We start from the raw sequence: 27,308 nt of genomic DNA, 5'->3' as shown, positions 1-27,308 counted from the left end.
CCGTTGGACAAAGGTATCGAGCTCCATGCATGCGCCGAGCAACACGCATTTGGAATTTGAAGTTATCGAAAAAAAAACATGGAAAATACGATTTTGAGACATCTCCGAGACTTGGACATTATAGCAAGCAGGCACTATGACAAAATTCACACCAGGTGATGATCATGAATGAGAGTAGTGTTTTCATATACAGGAAACAGGCAGGGTGTTACACGTAAATTCTGTGCTGTTGTGTTGTGTTGTGTTCAAGCATGACTGTAGATTGTGGCATCAGGCTGTGTCAATGAGATCTGCCTTGCCTAACCGAACGTTAGGAGGAATAGTTTAGGATAAGGGGAGCAATATTTTACAGTATTCAACCGGGGCAGAGCAGAATGCATGGTCTACAACTTCGGGCCCCGCGCGGAAGTGTGACGCCCAAGTAAATTCAGTCACAACTTCCGCGCTCACAGGGTAGGTCGCCGCCCAAATGACACTTGCGGAGCTCGTTGTTAAACATTACTGTATCATATTTTCATTGTCACGGTTAGGTTATTTTTGCTAAGCTTTACATCGATCAGGGGAGTAGCCGGTTGTGTTGTGCTCTATGACTGTCTCTGCGACCCAACGTCTTGTAACACCGCTCGTCTGTCACTTATACGCACTCACATTAGCAGTACAGTACTCCGAAGTCTGAAGCTATAACCTCGTTGTCCCGTGGAGTATTTGCACTGGAACCCGCAGAATCAGATGGTGATCTTCATGGCTAGAATGTACAATACGGTTGCTTTTAGATCAGAATGCCAGTTAGGCTAGTCCAGTAGCGATCTTACTCTGGTCCTTCACCATCAGATTCCACGTAACTTGTCCGAGTCAAACGAATCTGTTCAGCAGCAGCAGAAGAAATATAAATCAATGCAGTTAGAGACAAATAACGCGTCACCTCAGAAGACGGATGAAAATAGCATGAACTTCACCTGAGCAAATGCATAGACTGCCTGGACGATCCTAGCATAATCGGTGCCCAACATTTGAATCACAATATCAGCCAAGAGCGTCCCCCACAATCTGACCAAAGGGGTATAAATTACTAATAGGGCATGATATATCACTCCATGAAGGGATTCTGATTTATATGCTTTGTGGCCCAAGGTCAACACTAAATGTTTATGAATTAATCAAAACATCATCCAGCAATAAACAAAAAAAAACAGCTTAAACTGCTCAAAATAACAGCGGTGCTTGAAATGTGATAGAAGTATTCAGACCCTAATAATGATTGTCTTGAAACAAAATGGGAAGTAACAGTTACAGATTTACTACTAGAAGCATACATTGGTCCAAGAAATGTCACGACACTCCTGAGTCCAACGTATCTCGATGCAGCACGAACCAAACCCTGCAAATATTCAAGACTATTGAAACATGACACCTGAATGACACAATCTTAGATAAACGTGTGAGGATTGGACATATGTACTTGCTAACAGAAGATCATATTACCTGCCTAGCTGCAAGCAAACCAGCTCTAGACTCCAGGTTAACAGCAGCCAATCTCCCACCCTGTACATGGAAAAGGTCAGTACTTTCTAACATTAATTTAATTAAGATGGCACTACCTCCGTCTACAGAAGGGTGTGAATCTCACTTTTTGAGAAGTCAAAGATTTAAAGTTTGATCAAAGTTATATTAAAAAGTACTAACATTTATGATAGAAGATTATCATAAATTAAATATGACCAAAGTTATATTTTCGTACTAAACTTAGTTGGAGATATAAATGTTAACAATATTCAGGACTAAGTTAATTGACTTGCACAAATCTCATAGTTACACTCTTTTATGGACGGAGGGAATAACAAATACCACATGCAATGTGCGAATATAATCTATTCACACAATTTTTGTGATCCAATTGTCGAGATGCAAATGAAAAGAAAAAAGAGACTATATTAAGATAAGAAACGTTGTAGGTAATTCAAGCAAAACAACGAGGAACAGCTGAAAGGATATATTGGTCAGTAATGTTAGAGAGTTTATCTCCTTGTTTAGGTGATTGGTTGGTTGCCATAGGCGCCCCTTCCCACTTTAGGTCTTGTTCGGTTATTTCAATTACATGTGTATTGAAGTGTACTGGAATGGATTGAGATGAATTTTGACTTGTTATGGATTTAAACCGATTCAATACCACCAAATCCACATGGATTAACGGAGAAACGAACAAGCCCTTAGGGCTTGTTCGGTTTGATGTTAATCCATGTGTATTGGGTGGGATTGAGTCAGTTTAAATCCATAGCAAGTCAAAATCCACACCAATACATTTCAGTCCCCTCTAATCCACATGTAATAGAAATAACCGAACAATGCCTTAATTGATTGGTTGGTTGCTTTATTTCCCTCTTTAGGTGATTGGCTGGCTGTCATATATGCCTGATCTTTTCAATAAATTAGTTCGAGTATATAAATCAGGTAGAGGAAGAACATTGGTAGAGATTTATATATTATATTCCTGATATTCAGTCGAATGCAAGTAATATTCATGCTATCATTGTATCAAGACACCGTCACGATCCCATGACAACTCCCTTCCGCTAAACCTCACCTGCCTGTGTTGCCTCCCTAGTGATGTGTTGCCGTCATGCCACCTGGAAACCCTCCGATCGCTCCTGCCACCACTTACTGTAGAGAGATAGAATTGGGAAGACACCACAACCAATGAGGGGGGTGATCTCTCATATATATAGCCAAGGTAACTTGGAGTACAAGTATACAATCTCCTAAACAGGGAAAGCTATATGCTTATACAAGGAAGACTATAATCAGTCTATACTAGTCTATATACGGCTGCACTGTCCATATATGGCTGCACACGGCTGTGCTGTCCATATATGGCTGTACTGTCCATATATGTCTGTATTGTCCATATATGTCTAACACCCGCCCGCAGTCGCAGCGGGAGGGTCCCGGACGCAAAGACTGGATTTGAACTCGTTGAAGAGCTATACAGGCAAGCCTTTGGTCATGATGTCCGCGAACTGATGAGAAGATGGGACATGAAGCACGCGTACTTGTCCAAGAGCAACCTTCTCACGGACGAAGTGAATATCGATCTCGATGTGTTTGGTGCGGCGGTGGTGAACGGGATTGGCTGCCATGTAGACAGCACTCACGTTGTCGCAGTAGACGACCGTCGCAGAAGTAATCGACACATGGAGTTCCTCAAGAAGCTGCCGCAGCCAACAGCACTCAGCAACAGCGTGGGCCACTGCCTGGTACTCAGCCTCCGCGCTGGACCGGGAGACGGTAGTCTGTCTCTTGGAGGACCAAGAGATGAGGTTATCGCCGAGGTAGACGCAGTAGCCCGAAGTGGAGCGACGGGAGTCAGGACACCCAGCCCAGTCCGCATCCGAGTAAGCGGTGAGAGACTGGATGTGGCCGACGCCCAGGTGAAGACCGGAGGAAAGCGTGCCCTTCAAGTAGCGCAAGATCCGTTTGAGCAAGGCCAGATGTGGCTCGCGCGGGTCATGCATGAAAAGGCACACCTGCTGAACCGCGTATGCCAAATTAGGTCGAGTCAGTAGAGCACCGACGATGCTCCTGTACATGGAAGGGTCGGCGACTGGAGCACCAGCAGTCGCGGAGAGCTTGGCATGAGTGTCGACAGGGGTCGTCGTGGAGTGACACTCGACCATGCCTGCACGCTGAAGAAGGTCGACGGCGTACTGTCGCTGGGACAGGAAGATCCCGGTGGGGAGGCGCTCGACGGAGATGTTGAGGAAGTGGTGGAGATCCCCAAGATCTGTCATGGCAAACTCGGAGTGGAGCCTGTCGATGATGCGCTGGAGAAGAGTTGACGAAGAGGCGGTGAGGATGATGTCGTCGACGTACAACAGCAAGTAGGCCATGTCCCCACCCTCTTTGTACACAAAGACTGAGACGTCGGAGACGGAAGCAGTGAACCCGAGTTGACGAATGTACAAGGCGAACCGCTGGTACCAAGCTCGCGGTGCCTGCATCAGGCCGTAGAGGAAGCGCTGAAGGAGACAAACATGGTCAGGAGCCGCTGGATCGACGAAGCCAGGCGGCTGCTGACAGTAGACTGTCTCCTCAAGGTGACCGTGAAGGAAGGCGTTCTTCACGTCCAGCTGGCGAATCGGCCAGGAACGGGAAGCGGCGATGCTCAGAACAGCCCGAATAGTCGGCGGTTTGACCACCGGGCTGAAAGTCTCATCGTAGTCGATGCCGTGCTGTTGGGAGAAGCCCCGGACCACCCAGCGTGCCTTGTGGCGAGCAAGAGTACCGTCAGAGTGGTACTTATGCTTGAAGATCCACTTCCCGGAGACCACATTGGCGCCTGGTGGTCGCGGGACAAGGCACCAAGTGTCGTTGTCGATCAGCGCCTTGTATTCGTCGGCCATAGCTGCACGCCAGTTGGGGTCCGCCAGCCCACTGCGGTAATTTGCCGGGATCGACGAAGGAGTCGTAGCAGACATGTTTGTGTACGACACACGCTGGATCGTCCCGGTCTGTGTGCGCGTCACAGGACGGGACAGTGCTGGTGCAGGTGGGGGCCCAGCTGGAGCCTGAGGCGCTGGAGGCGGTGGTCGCCTGCTGTAGACGATGTAGTGGTCGCGGGCGGGGACCGGAGGTGGCTGGGAGGAGCAGGGGGCGCCGACTGCACTGGGTGCTGGCGTCGACGGCGAAGCCCCTGATCCAGAGCCGCTGGGAGCAACGACCCCTGTGTCGTCGAGAGATCCTGACGGTGGCACGAGACCACACCCGCCCGGAGTAGGAGCATCCGAAGCGCCGGATGGGGGTACGAAACCACGCCCACCAGAAGAGAAGATGCCAGGTAGGGGCACAGGGCCACGCCCACCAGGCGAGGATTCACTAGCTGCATGATCAGTAACACAAGGCGCAGTATCCAAGTCGCGACCAAGAAGAAAATCGAAGGAGCTAGCGGGAGTAGGCGGGTCATGGGCGAACAGAAAACTGAGCTCATCAAATACAACATGACGGGAAATAATAATGCGGCGCGTGGAGAGATCCAGACAGCGATACCCCTTGTGAGCAGAAGGGTACCCTAAGAAGACACATGCGGCAGAGCGGGGCGCAAGTTTATGCGGAGACGTGGCCTGTAAGTTAGGATAACAGAGACAACCGAAGACGCGCAAGTGCTCATAGGAAGGAGGAGTATTGTACAAACGGGTGTATGGAACCTCATGGCGTATGGAGGAGGAAGGTCTGCGGTTAAGCAAGTATGTGGCAGCTGCGAGGGCCTCAACCCAATACTTGGGTGGCATGGACGCATGAAGGAGCAGGGTACGCACAGAGTTGTTGAGGGTACGGAGAATACGTTCAGCCTTGCCATTCTGTGGTGAAGTGTGGGGACAAGAAAGGTGAAAAACGATGCCATAGGCAGCAAGGAGTTCATCCATGGCATGGTTAACAAATTCTGTCCCATTATCAGCTTGGAAGCATTTAATAGTGTAGCTAAACTGTGTGCGAACATAAGGAATAAAATCAGCAATATGCTGACGGACCTCAGACTTGTGCTTAAGGGGAAATGTCCAGCAAAAATGTGTGAAGTCATCTAGTAAAACCAAGTAATATGAGCATCCAGATATACTAGGAACCGGTGATGTCCAGACATCACAATGAACTATCTCAAAAGGGGAAACAGTGTGGGAAGTAGATGTACTAAAAGGTAGACGGGCATGTTTGCCTAGCTGACAGGCATGACAAAGAGTGTGGTCTACTTTATTACATGAAATTAAATTTTTCCTCTTGAGACTAGATAAGACTGCTGGACCAGGGTGACCTAGGCGACGATGCCACACTGAGGAGGAGGCTGCGAGGAGGGCGCTGGCAGTGGACTGGGCGGCTGGTGAAAGTGTGTAGAGATCGCCTGAGCTATTGCAGCGAAGAATCACTCGCCCCGTCCTGGGTTCCTTGACAGAGAAACCAAAAGCGTCAAATTCGATAGAACCGCCATTATCTCGGGTAAATTGACGAACAGATAATAAATTACGGACTATGGAAGGAGCGACAAGGATGTTGTTCAGCACAAATTTAGTGGAGTTGATGTCAAGGATCGATGAGCCGCGGGTCGTGACAGGAATACTTGCACCATTGCCTACCATGATCGAAGAAGCAGCAGCTGGGAGATGAGAATGAAGGATACCTTCAGAGGAGTGCATATGTGTAGAGGCACCAGTGTCCATCACCCAGGCGTCACCTTGCAGCGACATTTGCTGCAGCGCCGCCATGAGGCCCGCCGTGTCGAAGTACTGGGGACCGGCAGACTGCTGGTCGCTGATCGCAGTGTGGGCCTGCGGGGAGGACCTGAGAAGGCCGGGGCCACCACGCTGCTGGCCAGTGTTCGCAGCGCGCCATGTCTGCCCGCCACCTCCAGAACCGCTGCTGTCGCCGGCTTGTCCCTGCTGCTGGCCCCACGGATTGATGCAAATCCATGGTCCAGTGGGGTTGGGCGCACGGTGCTGCTGCTGCTGTTGGCTGCCGCCGCCACCGCCCTTGCAAAAATGGGTCTTCTTGCGCTTTGGCTGCCCGCCGCCGCGCTGCTGCTTCCCCGGCTGCTGGTGCTGCACCCAAAACTGCTGGGGAGACGACGTACAGGACCGGCAGGGGCCTGTGCAGCCGGAGGATGACGAGGAGGATGTGGAGGAGACGTGGAGGGCAGTGGACTTGACCATCTTGCCCTCCTCAGCCAGCCGCAGTTCCTTGAGGGCGAGCATGTCGAGGGCGCCGGCGAAGTCCATGGTGGCGTCACCAGCGATGATGTCGCAGGTGGTGCTGAAGCGGGGATTGGCGCCGCGGAGGAGGTTGAGCACCATGGTGGAGTCGTCGACGGGCTTGCCGACATCGCGGAGGCGATCAGCCGCTCTCTTCATCTCCTGGCCATAGGCCTCGACAGATAAGTCTCCCTGAGTCAAGGTCATGAAGGCTTGGCTCAAGAAGATGGCACGCGGCGCCTTGTTCGCCTCGAAGTGGGCGGTGATGATAGCCCAATGCTTGCGTGCCGTCGGTTCGGGCGTCATGATGAGGTCGTGGACGGCGTCGGAGACGGTGCCGTAGAGCCAGGCACGGACGCAACAGTCCTCCTGGAGCCAAACCGGCGTGAGGGGATTGGGAGGCGTCGTCCCGTCGATGTGGGACAGCAGCTCGAAGGTGCCACACAGGGCTTCGAAGCAGGCCTTCCACTTCGAGAAGTTGTCCGCGCGGAGGTCGAGCTTCATGGGGACGTAGGACTGCACAGAGATCGTGGCGTAGGGAAGCGCCATGGGGAGATCGATCTGGGCAGCAAGAACGTCGTCGCCGAACAGGAGAGAAAATCCGACGGAGCAGTCGGAGTCGTTGTCACCGGCGGAGGAGTCCACGTGGGTGATCGTGGACATCCAAGGCTTCTGCGCAGCAGAGGGAGGGGCGGCGCAGGTAGGTGCCGCGCCCTAGGTTAGGCGGCGGCGTGTGGTGGTGGTAGAGGAAGCGGGAGGGAGGGCACAAAATCAGGGAGACCCTGGACTCGTGATACCATGTAGAGAGATAGAATTGGGAAGACACCACACCCAATGAGGGGGGTGATCTCTCATATATATAGCCAAGGTAACTTGGAGTACAAGTATACAATCTCCTAAACAGGGAAAGCTATATGCTTATACAAGGAAGACTATAATCAGTCTATACTAGTCTATATACGGCTGCACTGTCCATATATGGCTGCACACGGCTGTGCTGTCCATATATGGTTGTACTGTCCATATATGTCTGTACTGTCCATATATGGTTGTACTGTCCATATATGTCTGTACTGTCCATATATGTCTAACACTTACGCCGAGCAGCACATCGAGGACGCAGCCGAGCAGCACATCGAGGACGCAGCCGAGCAGGAGAAGGCCCGCTAGAACCTGGTTGGCGTCGCTGATGAGGCTGCCAAGGCCGCTACCAAGCTCAGGATTGCATCCGCGCTGCCTAGATCGTCCTCGCAAAGGAACGCTAGGCCACTGTCATTGTCGAGCATGCGCGGCCGCTGCTTGCGACGCTGCCTACACACCTGCAACGATCCACGATGGTGCCCATGATGACGCCAACACCATCAACGACCTTGACGTCCACAACTACAAGGCAGCAACCATCACCAATCTCCACGGTAGGCAGCGGGCTGCGGGCATCTGAAAGGGAATTAGGCTTACACCTAAGTCCTAAATAATTTTGGTGGTTAAATTGCCCAACACAAATCTTTGGACTAACTAGTTTGCCCAAGTGTATAGATTATACAGGTGTAAAAGGTTCATACTCAGCCAATAAAAAGACCAAGTTTTGGATTCAACAAAGGAGCAAAGGGGCAACCGAGGGCACCCCTGGTCTGGCGCACCGGACTGTCCGGTGTGCCACCGGACAGTGAACAGTACCTGTCCGGTGCACCAGGGGAGTCAGACTCAAACTCTTCACCCTCGGCATTTCTCGGAAGCCGGCGCGCTATAATTCACCGGACTGTCCGGTGTGCACCGGACATGTCCGGTGCTCCAAGGAAGCGCGGCCTCCGGAACTCGCCAGCCTCGGTTTCGCGTGGCAGCCGCTCCGCTAAAATTCACCGGACTGTCTGGTGTGCACCGGACTGTCCGGTGTGCCAGCGGAGCAACGGCTCTCTTCGGCGCCAACGGCTCTCTGCGGTGCATTTAATGCGCGCGCAGCGCGCGCAGACGTCAGACTTGCCCATACCGGTGCACCGGACATCAAACAGTACATGTCCGGTGTGCACCGGACACCCAGGCGGGCCCACAAGTCAGAAGCTCCAACGGCTAGAATCCAACGGCAGTGATGACGTGGCTGGGGCACCGGACTGTCCGGTGTGCACCGGACTGTCCGGTGCGCCATCGAGCAGACGCCTCCAGCCAACGGTCAAGTTTGGTGGTTGGGGCTATAAATACCCCAACCACCCCACCATTCATTGCATCCAAGTTTTCCACTTCTCAACTACTACAAGAGCTCTAGGCATTCAATTCTAGACACATTCAAAGAGATCAAATCCTCTCCAATTCCACACAAAACCCTAGTGACTAGAGAGAGTGATTTGTCGTGTTCATTTGAGCTCTTGCGCTTGGATTGCTTCTTTTCTTTCTCACTTGTTCTTGAGATCACAACTCCATTGTAATCAAGGCAAGAGGCACCAATTGTGTGGTGGCCCTTGCGGGGAAGTTTTGTTCCCGGCTTTGATTAGAGAAGAGAAGCTCACTCGGTCCGTGGGACCGTTTGAGAGAGGGAAGGGTTGAAAGAGACCCGGCCTTTGTGGCCTCCTCAACGGGGAGTAGGTTTGCAAGAACCGAACCTCGGTAAAACAAATCTCCGTGTCTCTCTTGCTTATTCGCTTGGGATTTGTTTTGCGCCCTCTCTCTCGGACTCATTTATATTTCTAACGCTAACCCGGCTTGTAGTTGTGTTTATATTTATAAATTTCAGTTTCGCCCTATTCACCCCCCCTCTAGGCGACTATCAATTGGTATCAGAGCCCGGTGCTTCATTAGAGCCTAACCGCTCGAAGTGATGTCGGGAGATCACGCCAAAAAGGAGATGGAGACCGGCGAAAAGCCCACTACAAGCTACGGGAGCACTTCATCGGAAGAGTCCCGCACCAAAAGGAGGGAGAAGAAGAAGAGCTCCTCCAACAAAGGGAAGGAGAAGAAATCTTCTTCTCACCACAAAGAGAAGAAGGAAAAATCTTCTTCCCACAAGCCACATCGGAAAGGCGACAAGCACAAGAGGATGAGGAAGGTGGTCTACTACGAGACCGACACTTCATCAACTTCTACCTCCGACTCCGATGCGCCCTCCGTCACTTCTAAGCGCCAAGAGCGCAAGAAGTATAGTAAGATCCCCCTACGCTACCCTCGCATTTCCAAACATACACCTTTACTTTCCGTCCCATTAGGCAAACCACCAACTTTTGATGGTGAAGATTACGCTAGGTGGAGCGATTTAATGCGATTTCATCTAATCTCGCTCCACAAAAGTATATGGGATGTTGTTGAGTTTGGTGCACAGGTACCGTCGGTAGGGGATGAGAACTATGATGAGGATGAGGTGGCCCAAATCGAGCACTTCAACTCTCAAGCAACGACAATACTCCTCGCCTCTTTAAGCAAAGAGGAGTATAACAAAGTACAAGGGTTGAAGAGCGCCAAGGAGATTTGGGATGTACTCAAAACCGCGCACGAAGGAGACGAGCTCACCAAGATCACCAAGCGGGAAACGATCGAGGGGGAGCTCGGTCGGTTCCGGCTTCACAAAGGAGAGGAGCCGCAACACATGTACAACCGGCTCAAGACTTTGGTGAACCAAGTGCGCAACCTCGGGAGCAAGAAGTGGGACGATCACGAAGTGGTAAATGTTATTTTAAGATCTCTCATTTTTCTTAATCCCACTCAAATTCAATTGATTCGTGGTAATCCTAGATATACTAAAATGACCCCCGAGGAAGTTATCGGGCATTTTGTAAGTTTTGAGTGCATGATAGAAGGCTCGAGGAAAATCAACGAGCTTGGCGACTCATCCGAAGCCCAACCCGTTGCATTCAAGGCAACGGAGGAGAAGAAGGAGGAGGCTACACCAAGTCGACAACCAATCGACGCCTCCAAGCTCGACAATGAGGAAATGGCGCTCGTCATCAAGAGCTTCCGTCAAATCCTCAAACAAAGGAGGGGGAAAGACTACAAGTCCCGCTCCAAGAAGGTTTGCTACAAGTGTGGTAAGCCCGGTCATTTTATTGCTAAATGTCCTATATCTAGTGACAGTGACCGAGGCGACGACAAGAAGGGGAGAAGAAAGGAGAAGAAGAGGTATTACAAGAGGAAGGGCGGCGATGCCCATGTTTGTCGCGAGTGGGACTCCGACGAGAGCTCAAGCGACTCCTCCGACGACGAGGACGCCGCCAACATCGCCGTCACCAAGGGACTCCTCTTCCCCAACATCGGCCACAAGTGCCTCATGGCAAAGGACGGCAAAAAGAAGGTTAAATCTAAATCCTCCACTAAATATGAATCCTCTAGTGATGACAATGCTAGTGATGAGGAAGATAATTTGCGTTCCCTTTTTGCCAACCTTAACATAGCTCAAAAAGAAAAGTTAAATGAATTAGTTAGTGCTATTCATGAAAAGGATGACCTTTTGGACTCCCAAGAGGATTGTCTAATTAAAGAAAACAAAAAACATGTTAAGGTTAAAAAGGCTTATGCTCTAGAAGTAGAAAAATGTGAAAAATTATCTAGTGAGCTAAGCACTTGCCGTGAAATAATTGACAACCTTAGGAATGAAAATGCTATTTTAAATGCTAAGGTTGATTCTCATGTTTGTGATGTTTCAATTTCCACTCCTAGAGATAATAATGATGATTTGCTTGCTAGGATTGAAGAATTGAACATTTCTCTTGCTAGCCTTAGAGTAAAAAATGAAAAGTTGATTACTAAGGCTAAAGAACTAGATGTTTGCAATGTTACAATTTCTGACCTTAGAACTAAAAATGATATGCTGCATGCTAAGGTTGTAGAATTAAAATCTTGCAAACCCTCTACATCTATTGTTGAGCATGTATCTATTTGTACTAGATGTAGAAATGTTGATATTGATGCTATTCATGATCACATGATTTTAATTAAGCAACAAAATGATCATATAGCAAAATTAGATGCTAAAATTGCCGAGCACAATCTAGAAAATGAGAAATTTAAATTTGCTCGTAGCATGCTTTATAATGGGAGACGCCCTGGCATTAAGGATGGCATTGGCTTCCAAAGGGGAGACAATGTCAAACTTAATGCTCCTCCAAAGAACTTATCTAACTTTGTTAAGGGCAAGGCTCCCATGCCTCAGGATAACGAGGGTTACATTTTGTACCCTGCCGGCTATCCTGAGAGCAAAATTAGAAAGATTCATTCTAGGAAGTCTCACTCTGGCCCTAATCATGCTTATATCTATAAGGGTGAGACATCTAGCTCTAGGCAACCAACCCATGCTAAGTTGCCTAAGAAGAAAATTCCTAATGCATCAAATGATCATGCCATTTCATTTAAAACTTTTGATGCATCTTATGTTTTGACTAACAAATCCGGCAAGGTCGTTGCCAAGTTTGTTGGGGGCAAACACAAGGGCTCCAAGGCTTGTGTTTGGGTACCCAAAGTTCTTGTATCTAATGCCAAAGGACCCAAAACAGTTTGGGTACCTAAAGTCAAGAACTAAATTTGTTTTGTAGGTTTATGCATCCGGGGGCTCAAGTTGGATACTCGACAGCGGGTGCACAAACCACATGACCGGGGAGAAAAGGATGTTCTCCTCATATGAGAAAAACAAAGATCCCCAACGAGCTATCACATTCGGGGATGGAAATCAAGGGTTGGTCAAAGGTTTGGGTAAAATTGCTATTTCACCTGACCATTCCATTTCCAATGTTTTTCTTGTTGATTCATTAGATTACAACTTGCTTTCTGTTTCCCAATTATGTCAAATGGGCTACAACTGTCTTTTTACTGATATAGGTGTCACTGTCTTTAGAAGAAGTGATGATTCAATAGCATTTAAGGGTGTGTTAGAGGGTCAGCTATACTTAGTGGATTTTAATAGAGCTGAACTCGACACATGCTTAATTGCTAAGACTAACATGGGTTGGCTCTGGCATCGCCGACTAGCCCATGTTGGGATGAAGAATCTTCACAAGCTTCTAAAGGGAGAGCACATTTTAGGATTAACAAATGTTCATTTTGAGAAAGACAGGATTTGTAGCGCATGCCAGGCGGGGAAGCAAGTTGGAGTCCATCACCCACACAAGAACATCATGACGACCGACAGGCCGCTTGAGCTACTCCACATGGATCTATTCGGCCCGATTGCTTACATAAGCATCGGCGGGAGTAAGTATTGTCTTGTTATTGTGGATGATTATTCTCGCTTCACTTGGGTATTCTTTTTACAGGAAAAATCTCAAACCCAAGAGACCTTAAAGGGATTCTTGAGACGAGCTCAAAATGAGTTTGGCTTAAGGATCAAGAAAATAAGAAGCGACAACGGGACGGAGTTCAAGAACTCTCAAATTGAAGGCTTCCTTGAGGAGGAGGGCATCAAGCATGAGTTCTCCTCTCCCTACACGCCACAACAAAATGGTGTAGTGGAGAGGAAGAATCGAACTCTATTGGACATGGCAAGAACCATGCTTGATGAGTACAAGACACCGGACCGGTTTTGGGCCGAAGCGGTCAACACCGCCTGCTACGCCATCAACCGGTTATATCTTCACCGAATCCTCAAGAAGACATCATATGAACTCCTAACCGGTAAAAAGCCCAACATTTCATATTTTAGAGTTTTTGGTAGCAAATGCTTCATTCTTATTAAAAGAGGTAGAAAATCTAAATTTGCTCCTAAAACTGTAGAAGGCTTTTTACTTGGTTATGACTCAAACACAAGGGCATATAGGGTCTTTAACAAGTCCACTGGACTAGTTGAAGTCTCTTGTGACGTTGTGTTTGATGAAACTAACGGCTCTCAAGTAGAGCAAGTTGATCTTGATGAGATAGGTGAAGAACAGGCTCCATGCATCGCGCTAAGGAACATGTCCATCGGGGATGTGTGTCCTAAGGAATCCGAAGAGCCTCCAAGTACACAAGATCAACCATCCTCCTCCATGCAAGCATCTCCACCAACTCAAAATGAGGATGAGGCTCAAAATGATGAAGAGCAAAATCAAGAAGACGAGCCACCTCAAGATGATAGCAATGATCAAGGGGGAGATACAAATGATCAAGAAAAGGAGGATGAGGAAGAACCAAGACCGCCACACCCAAGAGTCCACCAAGCAATCCAACGAGATCACCCCGTCGACACCATCCTCGGCGATATTCATAAAGGGGTAACCACTAGATCTCGGGTTGCTCATTTTTGTGAACATTACTCTTTTGTTTCCTCTATTGAGCCATACAGGGTAGAGGAAGCACTTCAAGATTCGGATTGGGTGGTGGCAATGCAAGAGGAGCTCAACAATTTCACGAGGAATGAGGTCTGGCATTTAGTTCCACGTCCTAACCAAAATGTTGTAGGAACCAAATGGGTCTTCCGCAACAAGCAAGATGAGCATGGTGTGGTGACAAGGAACAAAGCTCGACTCGTAGCCAAAGGGTATTCACAAGTCGAAGGTTTGGATTTCGGTGAAACCTATGCACCCGTAGCTAGGCTTGAGTCAATTCGCATATTATTAGCCTATGCTACTTACCATGGCTTCAAGCTTTATCAAATGGACGTGAAGAGTGCCTTCCTCAATGGACCAATCAAGGAAGAGGTCTATGTTGAGCAACCTCCCGGCTTTGAAGACAGTAAGCACCCTAACCATGTCTATAGGCTCTCTAAGGCGCTTTATGGGCTCAAGCAAGCCCCAAGAGCATGGTATGAATGCCTAAGAGATTTCCTTATTGCTAATGGCTTCAAAGTTGGCAAGGCCGATCCTACACTCTTTACTAAAACTCTTGAAAATGACTTGTTTGTATGCCAAATTTATGTTGATGATATTATATTTGGGTCTACTAACGAGTCTACATGTGAAGAGTTTAGTAAGATCATGACACAGAAATTCGAGATGTCGATGATGGGGGAGTTGAAGTATTTTCTAGGATTCCAAGTCAAGCAACTCCAAGAGGGCACCTTCATTAGCCAAACGAAGTACACTCAAGACATTCTTGCTAAGTTTGGGATGAAGGATGCCAAACCCATCAAGACACCCATGGGAACTAATGGGCATCTCGACCTCGACACGGGAGGTAAGTCCGTGGATCAAAAGGTATACCGGTCGATGATTGGTTCATTGCTTTATTTATGTGCATCTCGACCGGACATTATGCTTTCCGTTTGCATGTGTGCAAGATTCCAATCCGACCCTAAGGAATCCCACCTTACGGCCGTAAAACGAATCTTGAGATATTTGGCTTATACCCCTAAGTTTGGGCTTTGGTACCCTCGGGGATCCACATTTGATTTACTTGGTTATTCGGATGCCGATTGGGCGGGGTGCAAAATCAATAGGAAGAGCACATCGGGGACTTGCCAGTTCTTGGGAAGATCCTTGGTGTCTTGGGCTTCAAAGAAGCAAAATTCGGTCGCTCTTTCCACCGCCGAAGCCGAGTACATTGCCGCAGGACATTGTTGCGCGCAATTGCTTTGGATGAGGCAAACCCTGCGGGACTACGGTTACAAATTAACCAAAGTCCCTTTGCTATGTGATAATGAGAGTGCAATTAAAATGGCCGACAATCCCGTCGAGCATAGCCGCACTAAGCACATAGCCATTCGGTATCATTTTCTTAGGGATCACCAACAAAAGGGGGATATCGAGATTTCTTACATTAATACTAAAGATCAATTAGCCGATATCTTTACCAAGCCACTTGATGAACAATCTTTTACCAGACTTAGGCATGAGCTCAATATTCTTGATTCTAGAAATTTCTTTTGCTAGCTTGCACACATAGCTCATTTAAATACCTTTGATCATATCTCTTTTATATGCTATGACTAATGTGTTTTCAAGTCTATTTCAAACCAAGTCATAGGTATATTGAAAGGGAATTGGAGTCTTCGGCGAAGACAAAGGCTTCCACTCCGTAACTCATGCTTCGCCATCACTCCGAGCAACTCTCTATTCCTTGGGGAGAAATGAGCATCAAAGAAAAGGACTTCATCCTTGGAGGAGAGAGTAAAAGCTCAAAAGCAAAAGGACCGAATTTCGTCTTTGGTATAATCTTAACTCATTTACTTATGACCAAAGGGGAAGAAATTACTTCGAGGGCTCTAATGATTCCGTTTTTGGCGATTCATGCCAAAAAGGGGGAGAAATGAGCCCAAAGCAAAAGGACCCCACCACCACCAAATTCAAAAACTTAGTGCTTTCCAAAAGTCTTTATCATTTGGTATCCTATTGTGTTCAAAAGGGGGAGAAAGTAGTATTTCAAAAATGGTATATCAAAACCCTCTTGAACACTAAGAGGTGGATCTCTTTTAGGGGGAGTTTTGTTTAGTCAAAGGAAAAGCATTTGAAATAGGTGGAGAAAATTTCAAATCTTGAAAATGCTTTACAAACTCTTATTCATTTACCTTTGACTATTTGCAAAAGATCTTTGAAATGGATTTACAAAAAGAATTTGCAAAAACAAAACATGTGGTGTAAACGTGGTCCAAAATGTTACATAAGAAAGGAACATTTCATGCATATCTTGTAAGTAGTTATATTGGCTCAATTCCAAGCAACCTTTACACTTACATTATGCAAACTAGTTCAATTATGCACTTCTATATTTGCTTTGGTTTGTGTTGGCATCAATCACCAAAAAGGGGGAGATTGAAAGGGAATTAGGCTTACACCTAAGTCCTAAATAATTTTGGTGGTTAAATTGCCCAACACAAATCTTTGGACTAACTAGTTTGCCCAAGTGTATAGATTATACAGGTGTAAAAGGTTCATACTCAGCCAATAAAAAGACCAAGTTTTGGATTCAACAAAGGAGCAAAGGGGCAACCGAGGGCACCCCTGGTCTGGCGCACCGGACTGTCCGGTGTGCCACCGGACAGTGAACAGTACCTGTCCGGTGCACCAGGGGAGTCAGACTCAAACTCTTCACCCTCGGGATTTCTCGGAAGCCGGCGCGCTATAATTCACCGGACTGTCCGGTGTGCACCGGACATGTCCGGTGCTCCAAGGAAGCGCGGCCTCCGGAACTCGCCAGCCTCGGTTTCGCGTGGCAGCCGCTCCGCTAAAATTCACCGGACTGTCCGGTGTGCACCGGACTGTCCGGTGTGCCAGCGGAGCAACGGCTCTCTTCGGCGCCAACGGCTCTCTGCGGTGCATTTAATGCGCGCGCAGCGCGCGCAGACGTCAGACTTGCCCATACCGGTGCACCGGACATCAAACAGTACATGTCCGGTGTGCACCGGACACCCAGGCGGGCCCACAAGTCAGAAGCTCCAACGGCTAGAATCCAACGGCAGTGATGACGTGGCTGGGGCACCGGACTGTCCGGTGTGCACCGGACTGTCCGGTGCGCCATCGAGCAGACGCCTCCAGCCAACGGTCAAGTTTGGTGGTTGGGGCTATAAATACCCCAACCACCCCACCATTCATTGCATCCAAGTTTTCCACTTCTCAACTACTACAAGAGCTCTAGGCATTCAATTCTAGACACATTCAAAGAGATCAAATCCTCTCCAATTCCACACAAAACCCTAGTGACTAGAGAGAGTGATTTGCCGTGTTCATTTGAGCTCTTGCGCTTGGATTGCTTCTTTTCTTTCTCACTTGTTCTTGAGATCACAACTCCATTGTAATCAAGGCAAGAGGCACCAATTGTGTGGTGGCCCTTGCGGGGAAGTTTTGTTCCCGGCTTTGATTAGAGAAGAGAAGCTCACTCGGTCCGTGGGACCGTTTGAGAGAGGGAAGGGTTGAAAGAGACCCGGCCTTTGTGGCCTCCTCAACGGGGAGTAGGTTTGCAAGAACCGAACCTCGGTAAAACAAATCTCCGTGTCTCTCTTGCTTATTCGCTTGGGATTTGTTTTGCGCCCTCTCTCTCGGACTCATTTATATTTCTAACGCTAACCCGGCTTGTAGTTGTGTTTATATTTATAAATTTCAGTTTCGCCCTATTCACCCCCCCTCTAGGCGACTATCAGCATCCAAAACATATGTGCCCTCATCCACAATTCTGGACCCCCTGTCCTCCCATCACAACCATTAGCGTGACTTCGTCCCCCTCACCCTTGCGTCCAAACATATGTGCCCTCATCCATAGTTATGGACCCCCTGTCCTCATACTACAACCGTTAACGCGACTCTGTCCCCCTCACCCTCGAGCAACACACCCTCACCAACCACGTCCTCTCTGACGTCGCCTTCCCCATCATGCCATCATAGCGACGCGTGGATGTCGTTGTCCTGTCATGGGTGCTAGCCTGCTAGGCACACTCTCCCCTGAGCTGATGGAGTCTGTCCACACCCCCACGCCACACCCGAATCACTGTCGAGGCGTAATTCCACACCAACCACGAAGCTCGCGCTCTTCTCCTTGACGCCGAATCTCGTGTCTTTGTGTAGGGCAACCTCTCGATCGACGACTACTGCTGCAAGATGAAGGGGCTAACAGACGCTCTCGGCGAGGTCATCCGCGACTGCACCTTCGTCCTCCAAGTGCTAAGCGGACTGAATGGAAAATTCGCCCACATGAAAGCCCACTTCAAGTGCTCCAAGCTGCTAATAGGACCTAGATGGCTAGAGGAAATGAATAATCTATAAAAAAAATATCCTACAAACTCAAAAGTCACTAGAGAAATGTTTGATTAATATAAAATTATCGTTAAAGCAACTACTTTACGCTAACACTCATTCACCCTATGCAAGCTTCTAAACAATTCTAGCAGCTTGGCCTTTAGTTTATATTGATCAATGCACGCTACTAGCAAGAGATATTAATCAAATGCAATTATTACTAGTTACAATCTTCACAAGGCTAGTTGAGCAAATATCATACACCAAGTAGATAAGTATAATTGCAAGAGTGGGTACAATCAGCAAACCACATGGGGCAAGCAATGACACAAGATATATCTTCGAGGTTCAGTCGTTTGTCAGCAACCTACGTCCTCATTAGCGAGTCCAAGATAGGTGTTTTCATGCGCTAATGGGCATCACATGCCAAGCCCATAATCAGGGCACCGTAAGAACCACACTAGAGGGGCACTTCAACAAGCCAAGATTTTGCTAGAGTTGTTTTTGCGAATATCCCGTGGGAACGAGCACAAGAGCCCCTCATAATGATGAGCATAATCGAAAACAATCTTCAATAGCTGCTCAACGATCCAACAAAGTCTAGGTCGTCTAGGAGACGACAATTACCAAGAGTAAAATGAGTGTAACCAGCTAGTACCACAAGATGCAACAACTATATGTGATGCACTATGAGCTCTCCAATCTTACCCAAATGATGATATAAACGATGCAAGTGAGTGAAGTGTGTTTCTCTAGTCGTAAGAGGTGTTCACAAGTGCTTATAGTGCAAGGATACTAGCTAACACCGACCAAGTGGTCTATTTATAAACCCTCATTGAAATCCATGTGTTACCTCTTGAAGGCTGAAATCGAGGGCACCGGACATGTTTGGTGCGCTGCCAGTTTTGCACCGGACACGTCTGGTGTCTTCTCAACGGCTATAAACTAGTCGTTACCTTTGTCAGGTATCTGGTGCCTTCACTGGGCATGTCTGGTGAGTGTTAGATTCGAGTGCGCAGTTTACATGCTCTCTGATTGCCCTATGATGTCCGAGTGCCCTATTCGGTGAGGTGTCCACTAGACGCGTCCGGTGAGTGTTAGATCTACTATGTTATGTGCAGCGTGTATAGACAGATGGACCTGCCTCATGTCCGGTGCACACATCTGGTGCATGATGAAAACAGCAACGTGAGCATTTCTCATCTCTACTCAATCATGCTAACTCTCTAATATTTTTGCCAAACATACTAAAGTGTAGTTAGTATTTTTCACACTATTTTCAGTAAACATTTTTCTCACTCTCTGAGTGTGCCATCAGGCCTATATGCAATGCACATAATTTCAACACCTAGTGGCTCTAGATGACCGAGTTGTCTAATTAAGCTCCCCTCTTAATATTATGACCATCTATCCTAAATTCGATCACATACTTTATTGTATTATGACCGAGTTGTCTAGTTGCCTTATGTGCCTGATCTCCTAAATCACCTCCCTGATATTGTTTCTATAAATCAGGTAGAGAAAGATCGTCAGTAGAGATCTATATATTGTATTCCTGATATTCAGTTGAATGCAAGTAATATCCGAGCTATCAAGTCAAAACAATTTCCAAATGAGCCCATAAAATCAAGAACAGTAGAGCAAAAATATCAATTCGAATAGGTATACCTGCTTAACAAGTTCTTTCTTTATCTTGTAATTTGCAGCCTCCTTCAGCAGTTTTCCAGTCAATCTATTGGCTAACTAAAATAATGGTAAGTGACATTAATGAAAAACAATAATGCAATGAGAACAAGTGGTCCCTTCATTCCAAATTATAGCTCTTTTGGCTTTTCTAAGTACATAGTGTTACTAGTATACACAACTTATATCTAGGTGCATAGCAAAAGCCAAAACAACTTACAATTTGGAATAAAAGGAGTGATATTCAATATTTCAAAATAAAAACTTAACATACCGATTCATATATTGTTTTCATAGTCAATGCACTACCACCCTTTCATAAATAAGAAAATTTAAATTAGTGAAAGAGGATTAGAAAGGAAAAGCATAGAAATTGAGGATTGCAAACAACCTTCAGAAAGGTACTTTCCATTCCCTTTGTTCCAATCCTCCAAGCCACATCAGTAAGCATCTTCCACTTGTTTGCACCAAGGCTAGAGATATTGTTTGGAGATTTTCGTTTATCCCATGGAAATGAAAGTCGGTCTTTCTGGTGGCTAATGCGTGGAAATTCAAAGAAGTTACTTTCAGAATAGTGGACTCACAAGAGGATCCACATTTAATGAACAAATAGAGTTGTATGGGCTGAAAACTAGGATAATATACTATGTTGTTTATGTAGATACAAAACTGATGCTTATCCAAGGACTTTTTTTAAAGTATGCTTATAAGTACCTTGAATATTCATTCACGAGGTGAAGAAATATTTCTGCCTCAAGGTCTGCAGTACACAATTTGCTAGAGCACTGAACACCAATTTTTTTTCTTACTCTGAGCAAGACATCTCTGTACGATGGTCTCCACCCCCTGTGAAGAACAATAGGTAAAAAGTGCAAAATGTTCTTGTACAAGCTTCAAGAAAATGATGAACTACAGCAAGCTGACTAAGGATGTAATCAGTTTAGCAATGGTCATTTAAGGAAACATGGTTTTGGGACATCAAAAGACCCTGGTTTTAGAAATATACCACTCAAGTGACCTGGTACACTTTAATGTCACTGAAAGATTGTGCCATTCAGAAATGTATGTTGGGAATCTCAGGCGCTCAAAACACTCGAGAACACAGGACGCTAAAGGAAGATGAACAGTAGCTAGAACAAATAATGGCTATGACGCTCACACTCCCTGACTGCACACAAACGCAGCCTCTGTATTGTTTTCTATAACCACAATCGAGCAGTACACAGGATTATATAGCTGGACGGAAATGCTAGCACAAACTCCACGCTTGCCAGCTTGTCGCGCGCGCACGACGCCGCACGATGGATCGCAACAAACTAACCGCATGTAGATCCTCCAATGACGTATCACAACGACCTCGCATGCCGCTCATCCGCACAATGTGGTGAGCATCCTTTGCATTTGCCCATGCAGCAGCTAACAATTCTAGGAGCTAACCGACCCAACGCACGCATGTCAGGATTAGTGCTAACAATCTCCCCCTAATCTTGACATGGTGATGGACACATCAATGCAGCGACGTCGCCGAATATCACCTTGTTGCGCTCCCAATGCAGCCTTCGAATGACACACATTCCCCAGCAGCCAGCACGCACAAATGCCTCCTTATGCGCAGACCGACACACAGTCCGGGCGCCTTCTTTTGCCAGGTGACATCACCCGCAAGCACACATACGCCTACGATTTCTGAGTGACACACACCCTTTGTCTTCTTGATCCGGGTGACACGCACCTGGTAGTGCACATACGCCATCTTCTTCCTTGGACGATGCATGCCCGACGGCGCACATACGCCTTCGTTTCGAGCGACACACGCCTTCTTTCCAGGCGGCACACACTCCGGAGCTTCAGCACCGCCACATGCCGGCCACCACCAGCATGCCTCCGATGAAGGAAATGGATCCCTCGACTGCTATCTTCACCCTCAAACTGGCTCTGATACCAAATGTTGGAAATCTCAGGCGCTCAAAACACTCGAGAACATAGGACGCTAGAGAAGGAAGATGAACAGTAGCTAGAACAAGTAATGGCTATGGCGCTCACACTCCCTGACTGCACACACACACACAGCTTCTGTATTGCTTTCTATAACCACAATCGAGCAGTACACATGATTATATAGCTGGACAGACATGCTAGCACGAACTCCACGCTTGCCAGCTTGTCGTGCGCGTCCGACGCCGCCCGACGGATCGCAACAAACTCACCGCATGTAGATCCTCCAATGACGGATCACGACGATCACACATGCCGCTCATCCGCACAACATGGTGAGCATCCTTTGCATGCGCCCATGCAGCAGCTAACAATTCTAGAAGCTAACCGACCCATCGCACGCATGCATGTCAGGATTAGTGCTAACAATGTACCACTCCGACAATCTCCATAAAGTTATGTCCATCTCTTGCTGTCTCCATTTAGCATGTCTTCTTCACCATAAACAGGTGCCTGAGCACTTATTCCTCCACCATTCATTATTTCATTGTTTTCAGACTACTGCTACTGCGACGTGTCTAAGGAGTATTTTCCACCATAATGTCTGATCACACACATTCCTCTCTCAGCCAGCTTGTGTCGCTCTCCAGATAACTTGCCCTGACCCTGACCATCAGATAGACTTCTTCACAACAGTGCAGATTAGAATCCAGTTCAGAGGTCAACTAAATCTCTCTTCCAAATTGAATCCGCAAACATAGGTACAACCAAGAAATTGAATCGCTCCCAAGCTGCTGCTGCAGCTCGATATCAATCATCAATTAGACCTAAATCCAATCGGTTTTGAATTAAATCACTTCAAACTTGCTTGAGCTGTGCCATGGTTGGTTCCAGTAGGGATTGGTGAAGCATCCTTGCCATGGCACCTTCACCTACTCACACTGTTGCAATCCCACCTACTCTCCTCTGCCAATGCCTCCCGTGGATCTCCTGGTGGCAGATAATGTGTCACTCAACACCTGGGCAGCAGGCAGAGCAGAGAAGGTATGGGCTAGAAGCAAGGCCTAGATGATGAGATAGATTTTAGTAGCAGAGTTAATATCGCCAACCTGTGGTTATCAGTTGCTAATTGCTTCCTTATGTAGGGATGAAAGCAGGTTTGGGAAATTCAATACCATTCCATGTCGTTTCCATATTATGATATCGTTTCCAAGTTTAGCAAAATATAAAGTTGTCATTTTCAAACGGTTTCACAACTGTTTTGTTAAGCTTAGTCCCACACCAGAAATTGATAGTGGGGTAGTAGAAAGTATAAGGTGAAGGTACTCCTCGGCATTCAACTGCTTTTTTGGTTGAGTTAGACCTGAGAAACAGAGCTTATAGCATCCAGTTTGCTTTGAAGACCATCCATGTGATTGGACTAGTAAAAAACAGATGAACCAGTCAGTTTTTTATGGAACCGGTGCCGGTTCAATATGAACCATGCAGTCCGGGCTTGTGCCGGCTTGGCGCGTGTCGCCTGCCTCCTGGTGCTGCTTGTGCACCTGCCTCTGGGCCCCGCCTAGCTGCTAACCTGCTGTTGCCAGCCTGCCATTGGTGGGCCTTGGACACTTGGAGAATTTGACTTGTGTGTGCGTGCATCTTGTACCTTACCTGCCATGCAACCCACAAACTCGACCTGCGGGGGGTAAGACAGCCCCCGAGCATATTTTTTAAGGCGTCACCTAGGCGTCACCTAGGCGTCCAGGCGCCCAAAAGTAGCTAGGTGTCCACGTCGCCCAGCGAAGAACCAGCAAGAGGGAGACAAGGAAGGGGAGCGTTGAATCGGCGAGGCGGCAACCGAATCGGGGCGGCGGCGGCTCAAATCGGGGCGATCGCAGCCCAAATTGACGCGGCCGTGCCCGAATCGGCGCGGCGGCGGCCAAATCAGGGAGGCAGCAGCTCAAATCGGGGCGGCAGCAGCCCGAATCGGCAGCGGCGTCGCCTGAATCGGTGGCAGTGACACCAAATCGGGGGCGGCGGCAGTTCAAACCCCGGTCCATCGGTATAAAGCAGGGGAAGATATATGGGCTAGATGGTGGGCTGGGCCTGCTACCCCTTTCCTTCTTTTTCCTTTTTCTTTTTCTTCCTCTCAATGCTACTGTCTTGCTGGTTCTTAGATAGATAAGGTATCGCCTTGCTCGCCTTAGGCTTCGCCTAGGCATCCAGGCAGTGGTCCAACGCCTTGTCTCGCCTTACCGCTTTAAGACCCCGAGCATTATATTAAGAAGAAAATCTTCTCAAATAGCTTGAGAAAACTCCCAAATCCCTGCCCCACCATACACAGCGGCACTGTAGCCCATGTTGCTAATTATATGTTGTATATCACTATTATATTGCATCGGTATAACGTATTTGTGAGCACTTCAATTATTCCGGTCCAAAATTATCGAAACAGCAGTTCAACAGGTTCTTAACGGCCAGTGAACCAGCGAACTGACGATCTCCCAGTTCGATGTTTGGTCCGGTCCTAATAACTATGGTTTGTTGTGGGCTATATTGGACCTAGGGCTCCGACTCGTAGGTATAGAAAGCTAGACCGGATCTGCCAGCACTAACAAGGGTTACCAAAGCTAGCGCGTGGTCAGAAAACACCTCTGGGCCACATGGTGACTAAGCTATCTTTTGAGCTGAGTTAGGCCTGAGGCTGAAAGGTTATAAGTATATGTGGGAGAGTAATCTCTAGATCTTAGTTACATATAAATAGTCCTAACTACAACATATTCCTAGTCCGTCACAAGTCCTAGTGCAATACAGCATCCAACAAATGCCTTGGTTTGTTGTGGACTATGGTGGACCGGGGTTTGGTAGGGTGCCCCCTTGTGGATATGGAGTTTTTTACTGTTTCCTTATTTGTTCATTCCACAAATATGCAAAAGTCAAAACCGACCGTTTTCATTTTCCATATTGTAATACTGTTTCGGATCGTTATAATCCCTATCCACAAACATCACTGGGATTGGAGGAAGATAGCACTGTATGCAACGGGTATGAGATAGAAAAGGAAGACGGCGAGATTGAGTGAAAACATGACTATGTGATATATTTCTAACTGAGGTACCTCTTATTGGCATTAAAGTGTACCAGATCAGTTTGGTGCTGTATTCCTAGAGCCATGATCTTTCACTGTCATGGGGCCATTATTTTTTTCCTTTTTCAATTAGAGATAGGTCAACAAAAGGCCTCCTTGACTGACCTCATAACAAAACGAGCATCTGCAGCAAGATACAGGAACCTTGACTCTAATTTTGAGATGAAATGATCTCTCTCCTCGATATCATCCAAAACAACAACACCATCTGAGTTCGGTCTTCTTGCAATTGATTTTAGCAATGGGCTAAAATAGCTACGAACAAAGGAAATACAAAAACATTAATTTCGAGAAGGTTAAGCAGAGGAGCAATATGATACGAAGAGATATGACCATACTAACATTCTATGCTATTCTCCATGTAGAAAAATCAGGAAGGTGAGTAGGTCTAACTGAATAAGTGAGCAAATTTAAGCCAAATCAAGAAAAAAGAAAGAAGGACAAGACAACTGTTTTCCAAATTCTTAATATCAGACGAATAAGCACAAGAACACAAAAGAGAGGAGGAAAGCGGTTTAACATAAAAATAATATCAGGTCCTCTGTAGCCACTATGTTACATAAACTTGCAGTCCCCCATCATCTTTGTCTCATAGATGATACATTACAATGCATATAGATTTAGCAACTGAAGTTACAACTTACACATTCCTGTTGCGTACCTGCAAGCGGTAAGTCCATCCAACCCTAAATGTAGGTCATTTCTGCCTTCACAACTTTTCTTACAGTGTAGGTCATCCTAGAATTTCTTCGAATATTTTACCCTTTTCTTACATCCTTAGCCCTGCTTAATAAATACTACCATTTACAAATGAGGGATTTACTCAGTATGGTACAAATGAGGCTGAGGGGCACCAAGGTCATTCGATCTATGTTGGCACAAAGACCGCAATTCTGGCTGCCAACAATCTATTTTCTTAATCTTATTACACAGGTCTACAACGACCAGCATTTGAAACCGGAGCTAGTAGCAAAGCTGGAACAATACTTGCCAGATATATTGTACTCCCTCTGTCCCAAATTAAAATTTATTTTAGTCTTTTAATGGATTCATACAATATTAATGTATGTGTTTTGTATATATGTCTAAATTCATCACTACCCATTTGAATATAGACATAAAAACCAAGAGCTAAAACGAATACTAATTTAGGACGGAGGGAGTATTTAATCAAACATCTTTGTCACTAATGCTGAACTTTGAGACATGGAAGTTACTATTAGCTAGCACCAAATACAAACTGCAATAGGCACTGAATCTGGCACAATGGAATCACTACCCAAAGATTGCATAAGAGTGACCAACCAAAACAACCAATATCAATCTGCACTTGCTTGCTGCGTACATACCCGCTCACTTGTTTCATATGCACACCATTATTAAAATCCCATATTAACCCATCCAGTTTTGTCTTCAGAACCCAATACTATCATCCAAACCATCTGATGAACTCATATCAGAGCTTAATATGCAAAATCAGGAAGCACTCAAACCTGGTGCCGTAGAGGATCTCCTCGACCTCCATCAGTTCCTCGTCAGTAGCAAGCTCGAGCACCAGCCTCAGCTCCGGGTCAGACATGTCTTCGGACATCAGAAATACACAATTAACATCATCCAGTCAACTTTGCAACAAAGCACAAATTCGTTCGCGCCGAATACCTTCCGCCGCTGCCGCGGTTCGGGCCGAAGTTGCCGCGCTGGCAAGGAGAAGAGACCTAAGGGGGGAATGGACCCTGCAAACTCCACCGGGACGAGGAGTGGCCGCGACCGCGGGACCGCGGTGCCCGGCACTGGAACAGCAGGTTTGGGTGAAACGCCGCGTGGGTAAGCAGGCAAGTGAGAAGCGGGTGGTGAGCGTGGTGAGGAACGGGAGGGGTTTTGGTGGTACGATGGGTGACATTGCGCGCGGCAACGATCGCCGCTCACCGGTTGTAGGACGCCGCGGAGCTCAGACCCGCGACGAGGTTCCCGAATTTTTTTGTTTTTTAGCCCTTTTTTTACAAAAATTTACGTTTGGACCGCCAGAAATTTTATTTGCAAGTTTGGACCCTTTGCTCGGCGCCATAGGTTGTGGCGCCGAGGTAACACAGCTCGGCGCCATAGCCTATGGCGCCGAGCGCTGACGTGGCAACGACAGTTTGGCTAGACGTGGAGGCTGACGTGTCCCCTAGCTCGGCGCCATAGATCTTGGCGCCGAGCTAGGGGTTTCGAACCGCGTCATTCTCCTCTCGCTCATTCTGTTCTCACGCCGTGTCGCCGTCTCGCCGAGCCGCCGCA

General features: G+C 47.2%; 1 protein-coding gene across 4 annotated transcripts; it reads right to left on the bottom strand.

The window, feature by feature from the left end:
* Nucleotides 1–284: 284 nt before the first annotated feature.
* Nucleotides 285–27,028, bottom strand: LOC100382709 (uncharacterized). Of its 4 annotated transcripts, none has more exons than XM_020540632.2 (11): nt 26,691–27,014; nt 26,525–26,612; nt 25,137–25,286; nt 20,681–20,791; nt 20,358–20,502; nt 20,241–20,279; nt 19,952–20,026; nt 1,483–1,542; nt 1,314–1,378; nt 957–1,047; nt 285–862 (listed from the first exon to the last, which is right to left on the bottom strand). In XM_020540632.2, the coding sequence occupies exons 1-11, from the start codon at nt 26,929–26,931 to the stop codon at nt 809–811; spliced, it is 1,119 nt and encodes a 372-aa protein (XP_020396221.1). In that variant the 5' UTR covers nt 26,932–27,014; the 3' UTR covers nt 285–808. The 4 variants fall into 4 exon arrangements, with proteins under 4 accessions (XP_020396221.1, NP_001168903.1, XP_008651672.1 ...); NM_001175432.1 differs by having other exon boundaries at nt 494–862; nt 20,681–20,812; nt 26,691–26,966; XM_008653450.4 differs by lacking the exons at nt 285–862; nt 957–1,047 and having other exon boundaries at nt 1,086–1,378; nt 20,681–20,812; nt 26,691–27,028.
* Between the last annotated feature and the right edge of the window lie 280 nt (nt 27,029–27,308).

Source organism: Zea mays, chromosome 7 (genome assembly GCF_902167145.1).
Source record: "Zea mays cultivar B73 chromosome 7, Zm-B73-REFERENCE-NAM-5.0, whole genome shotgun sequence".
NCBI classification, from domain to species: Eukaryota; Viridiplantae; Streptophyta; class Magnoliopsida; order Poales; family Poaceae; genus Zea; species Zea mays.
Note: the sequence above shows the minus strand (reverse complement) of the source record. Positions and strands in the feature narration are given on the sequence as shown.

Coding starts and splice junctions, on each gene's coding strand:
- LOC100382709 (XM_008653450.4), bottom strand. CDS start 26,931: ATGTCACCCATCGTACCACCAAAACCCCTCCCGTTCCTCACCACGCTC. Junction 20,503..20,680: donor CTCGTGAATGAATATTCAAG/GTACTTATAAGC, acceptor TCCACGCATTAG/CCACCAGAAAGACCGACTTT. Junction 20,027..20,240: donor TGAAAACAATATATGAATCG/GTATGTTAAGTT, acceptor CCATTATTTTAG/TTAGCCAATAGATTGACTGG.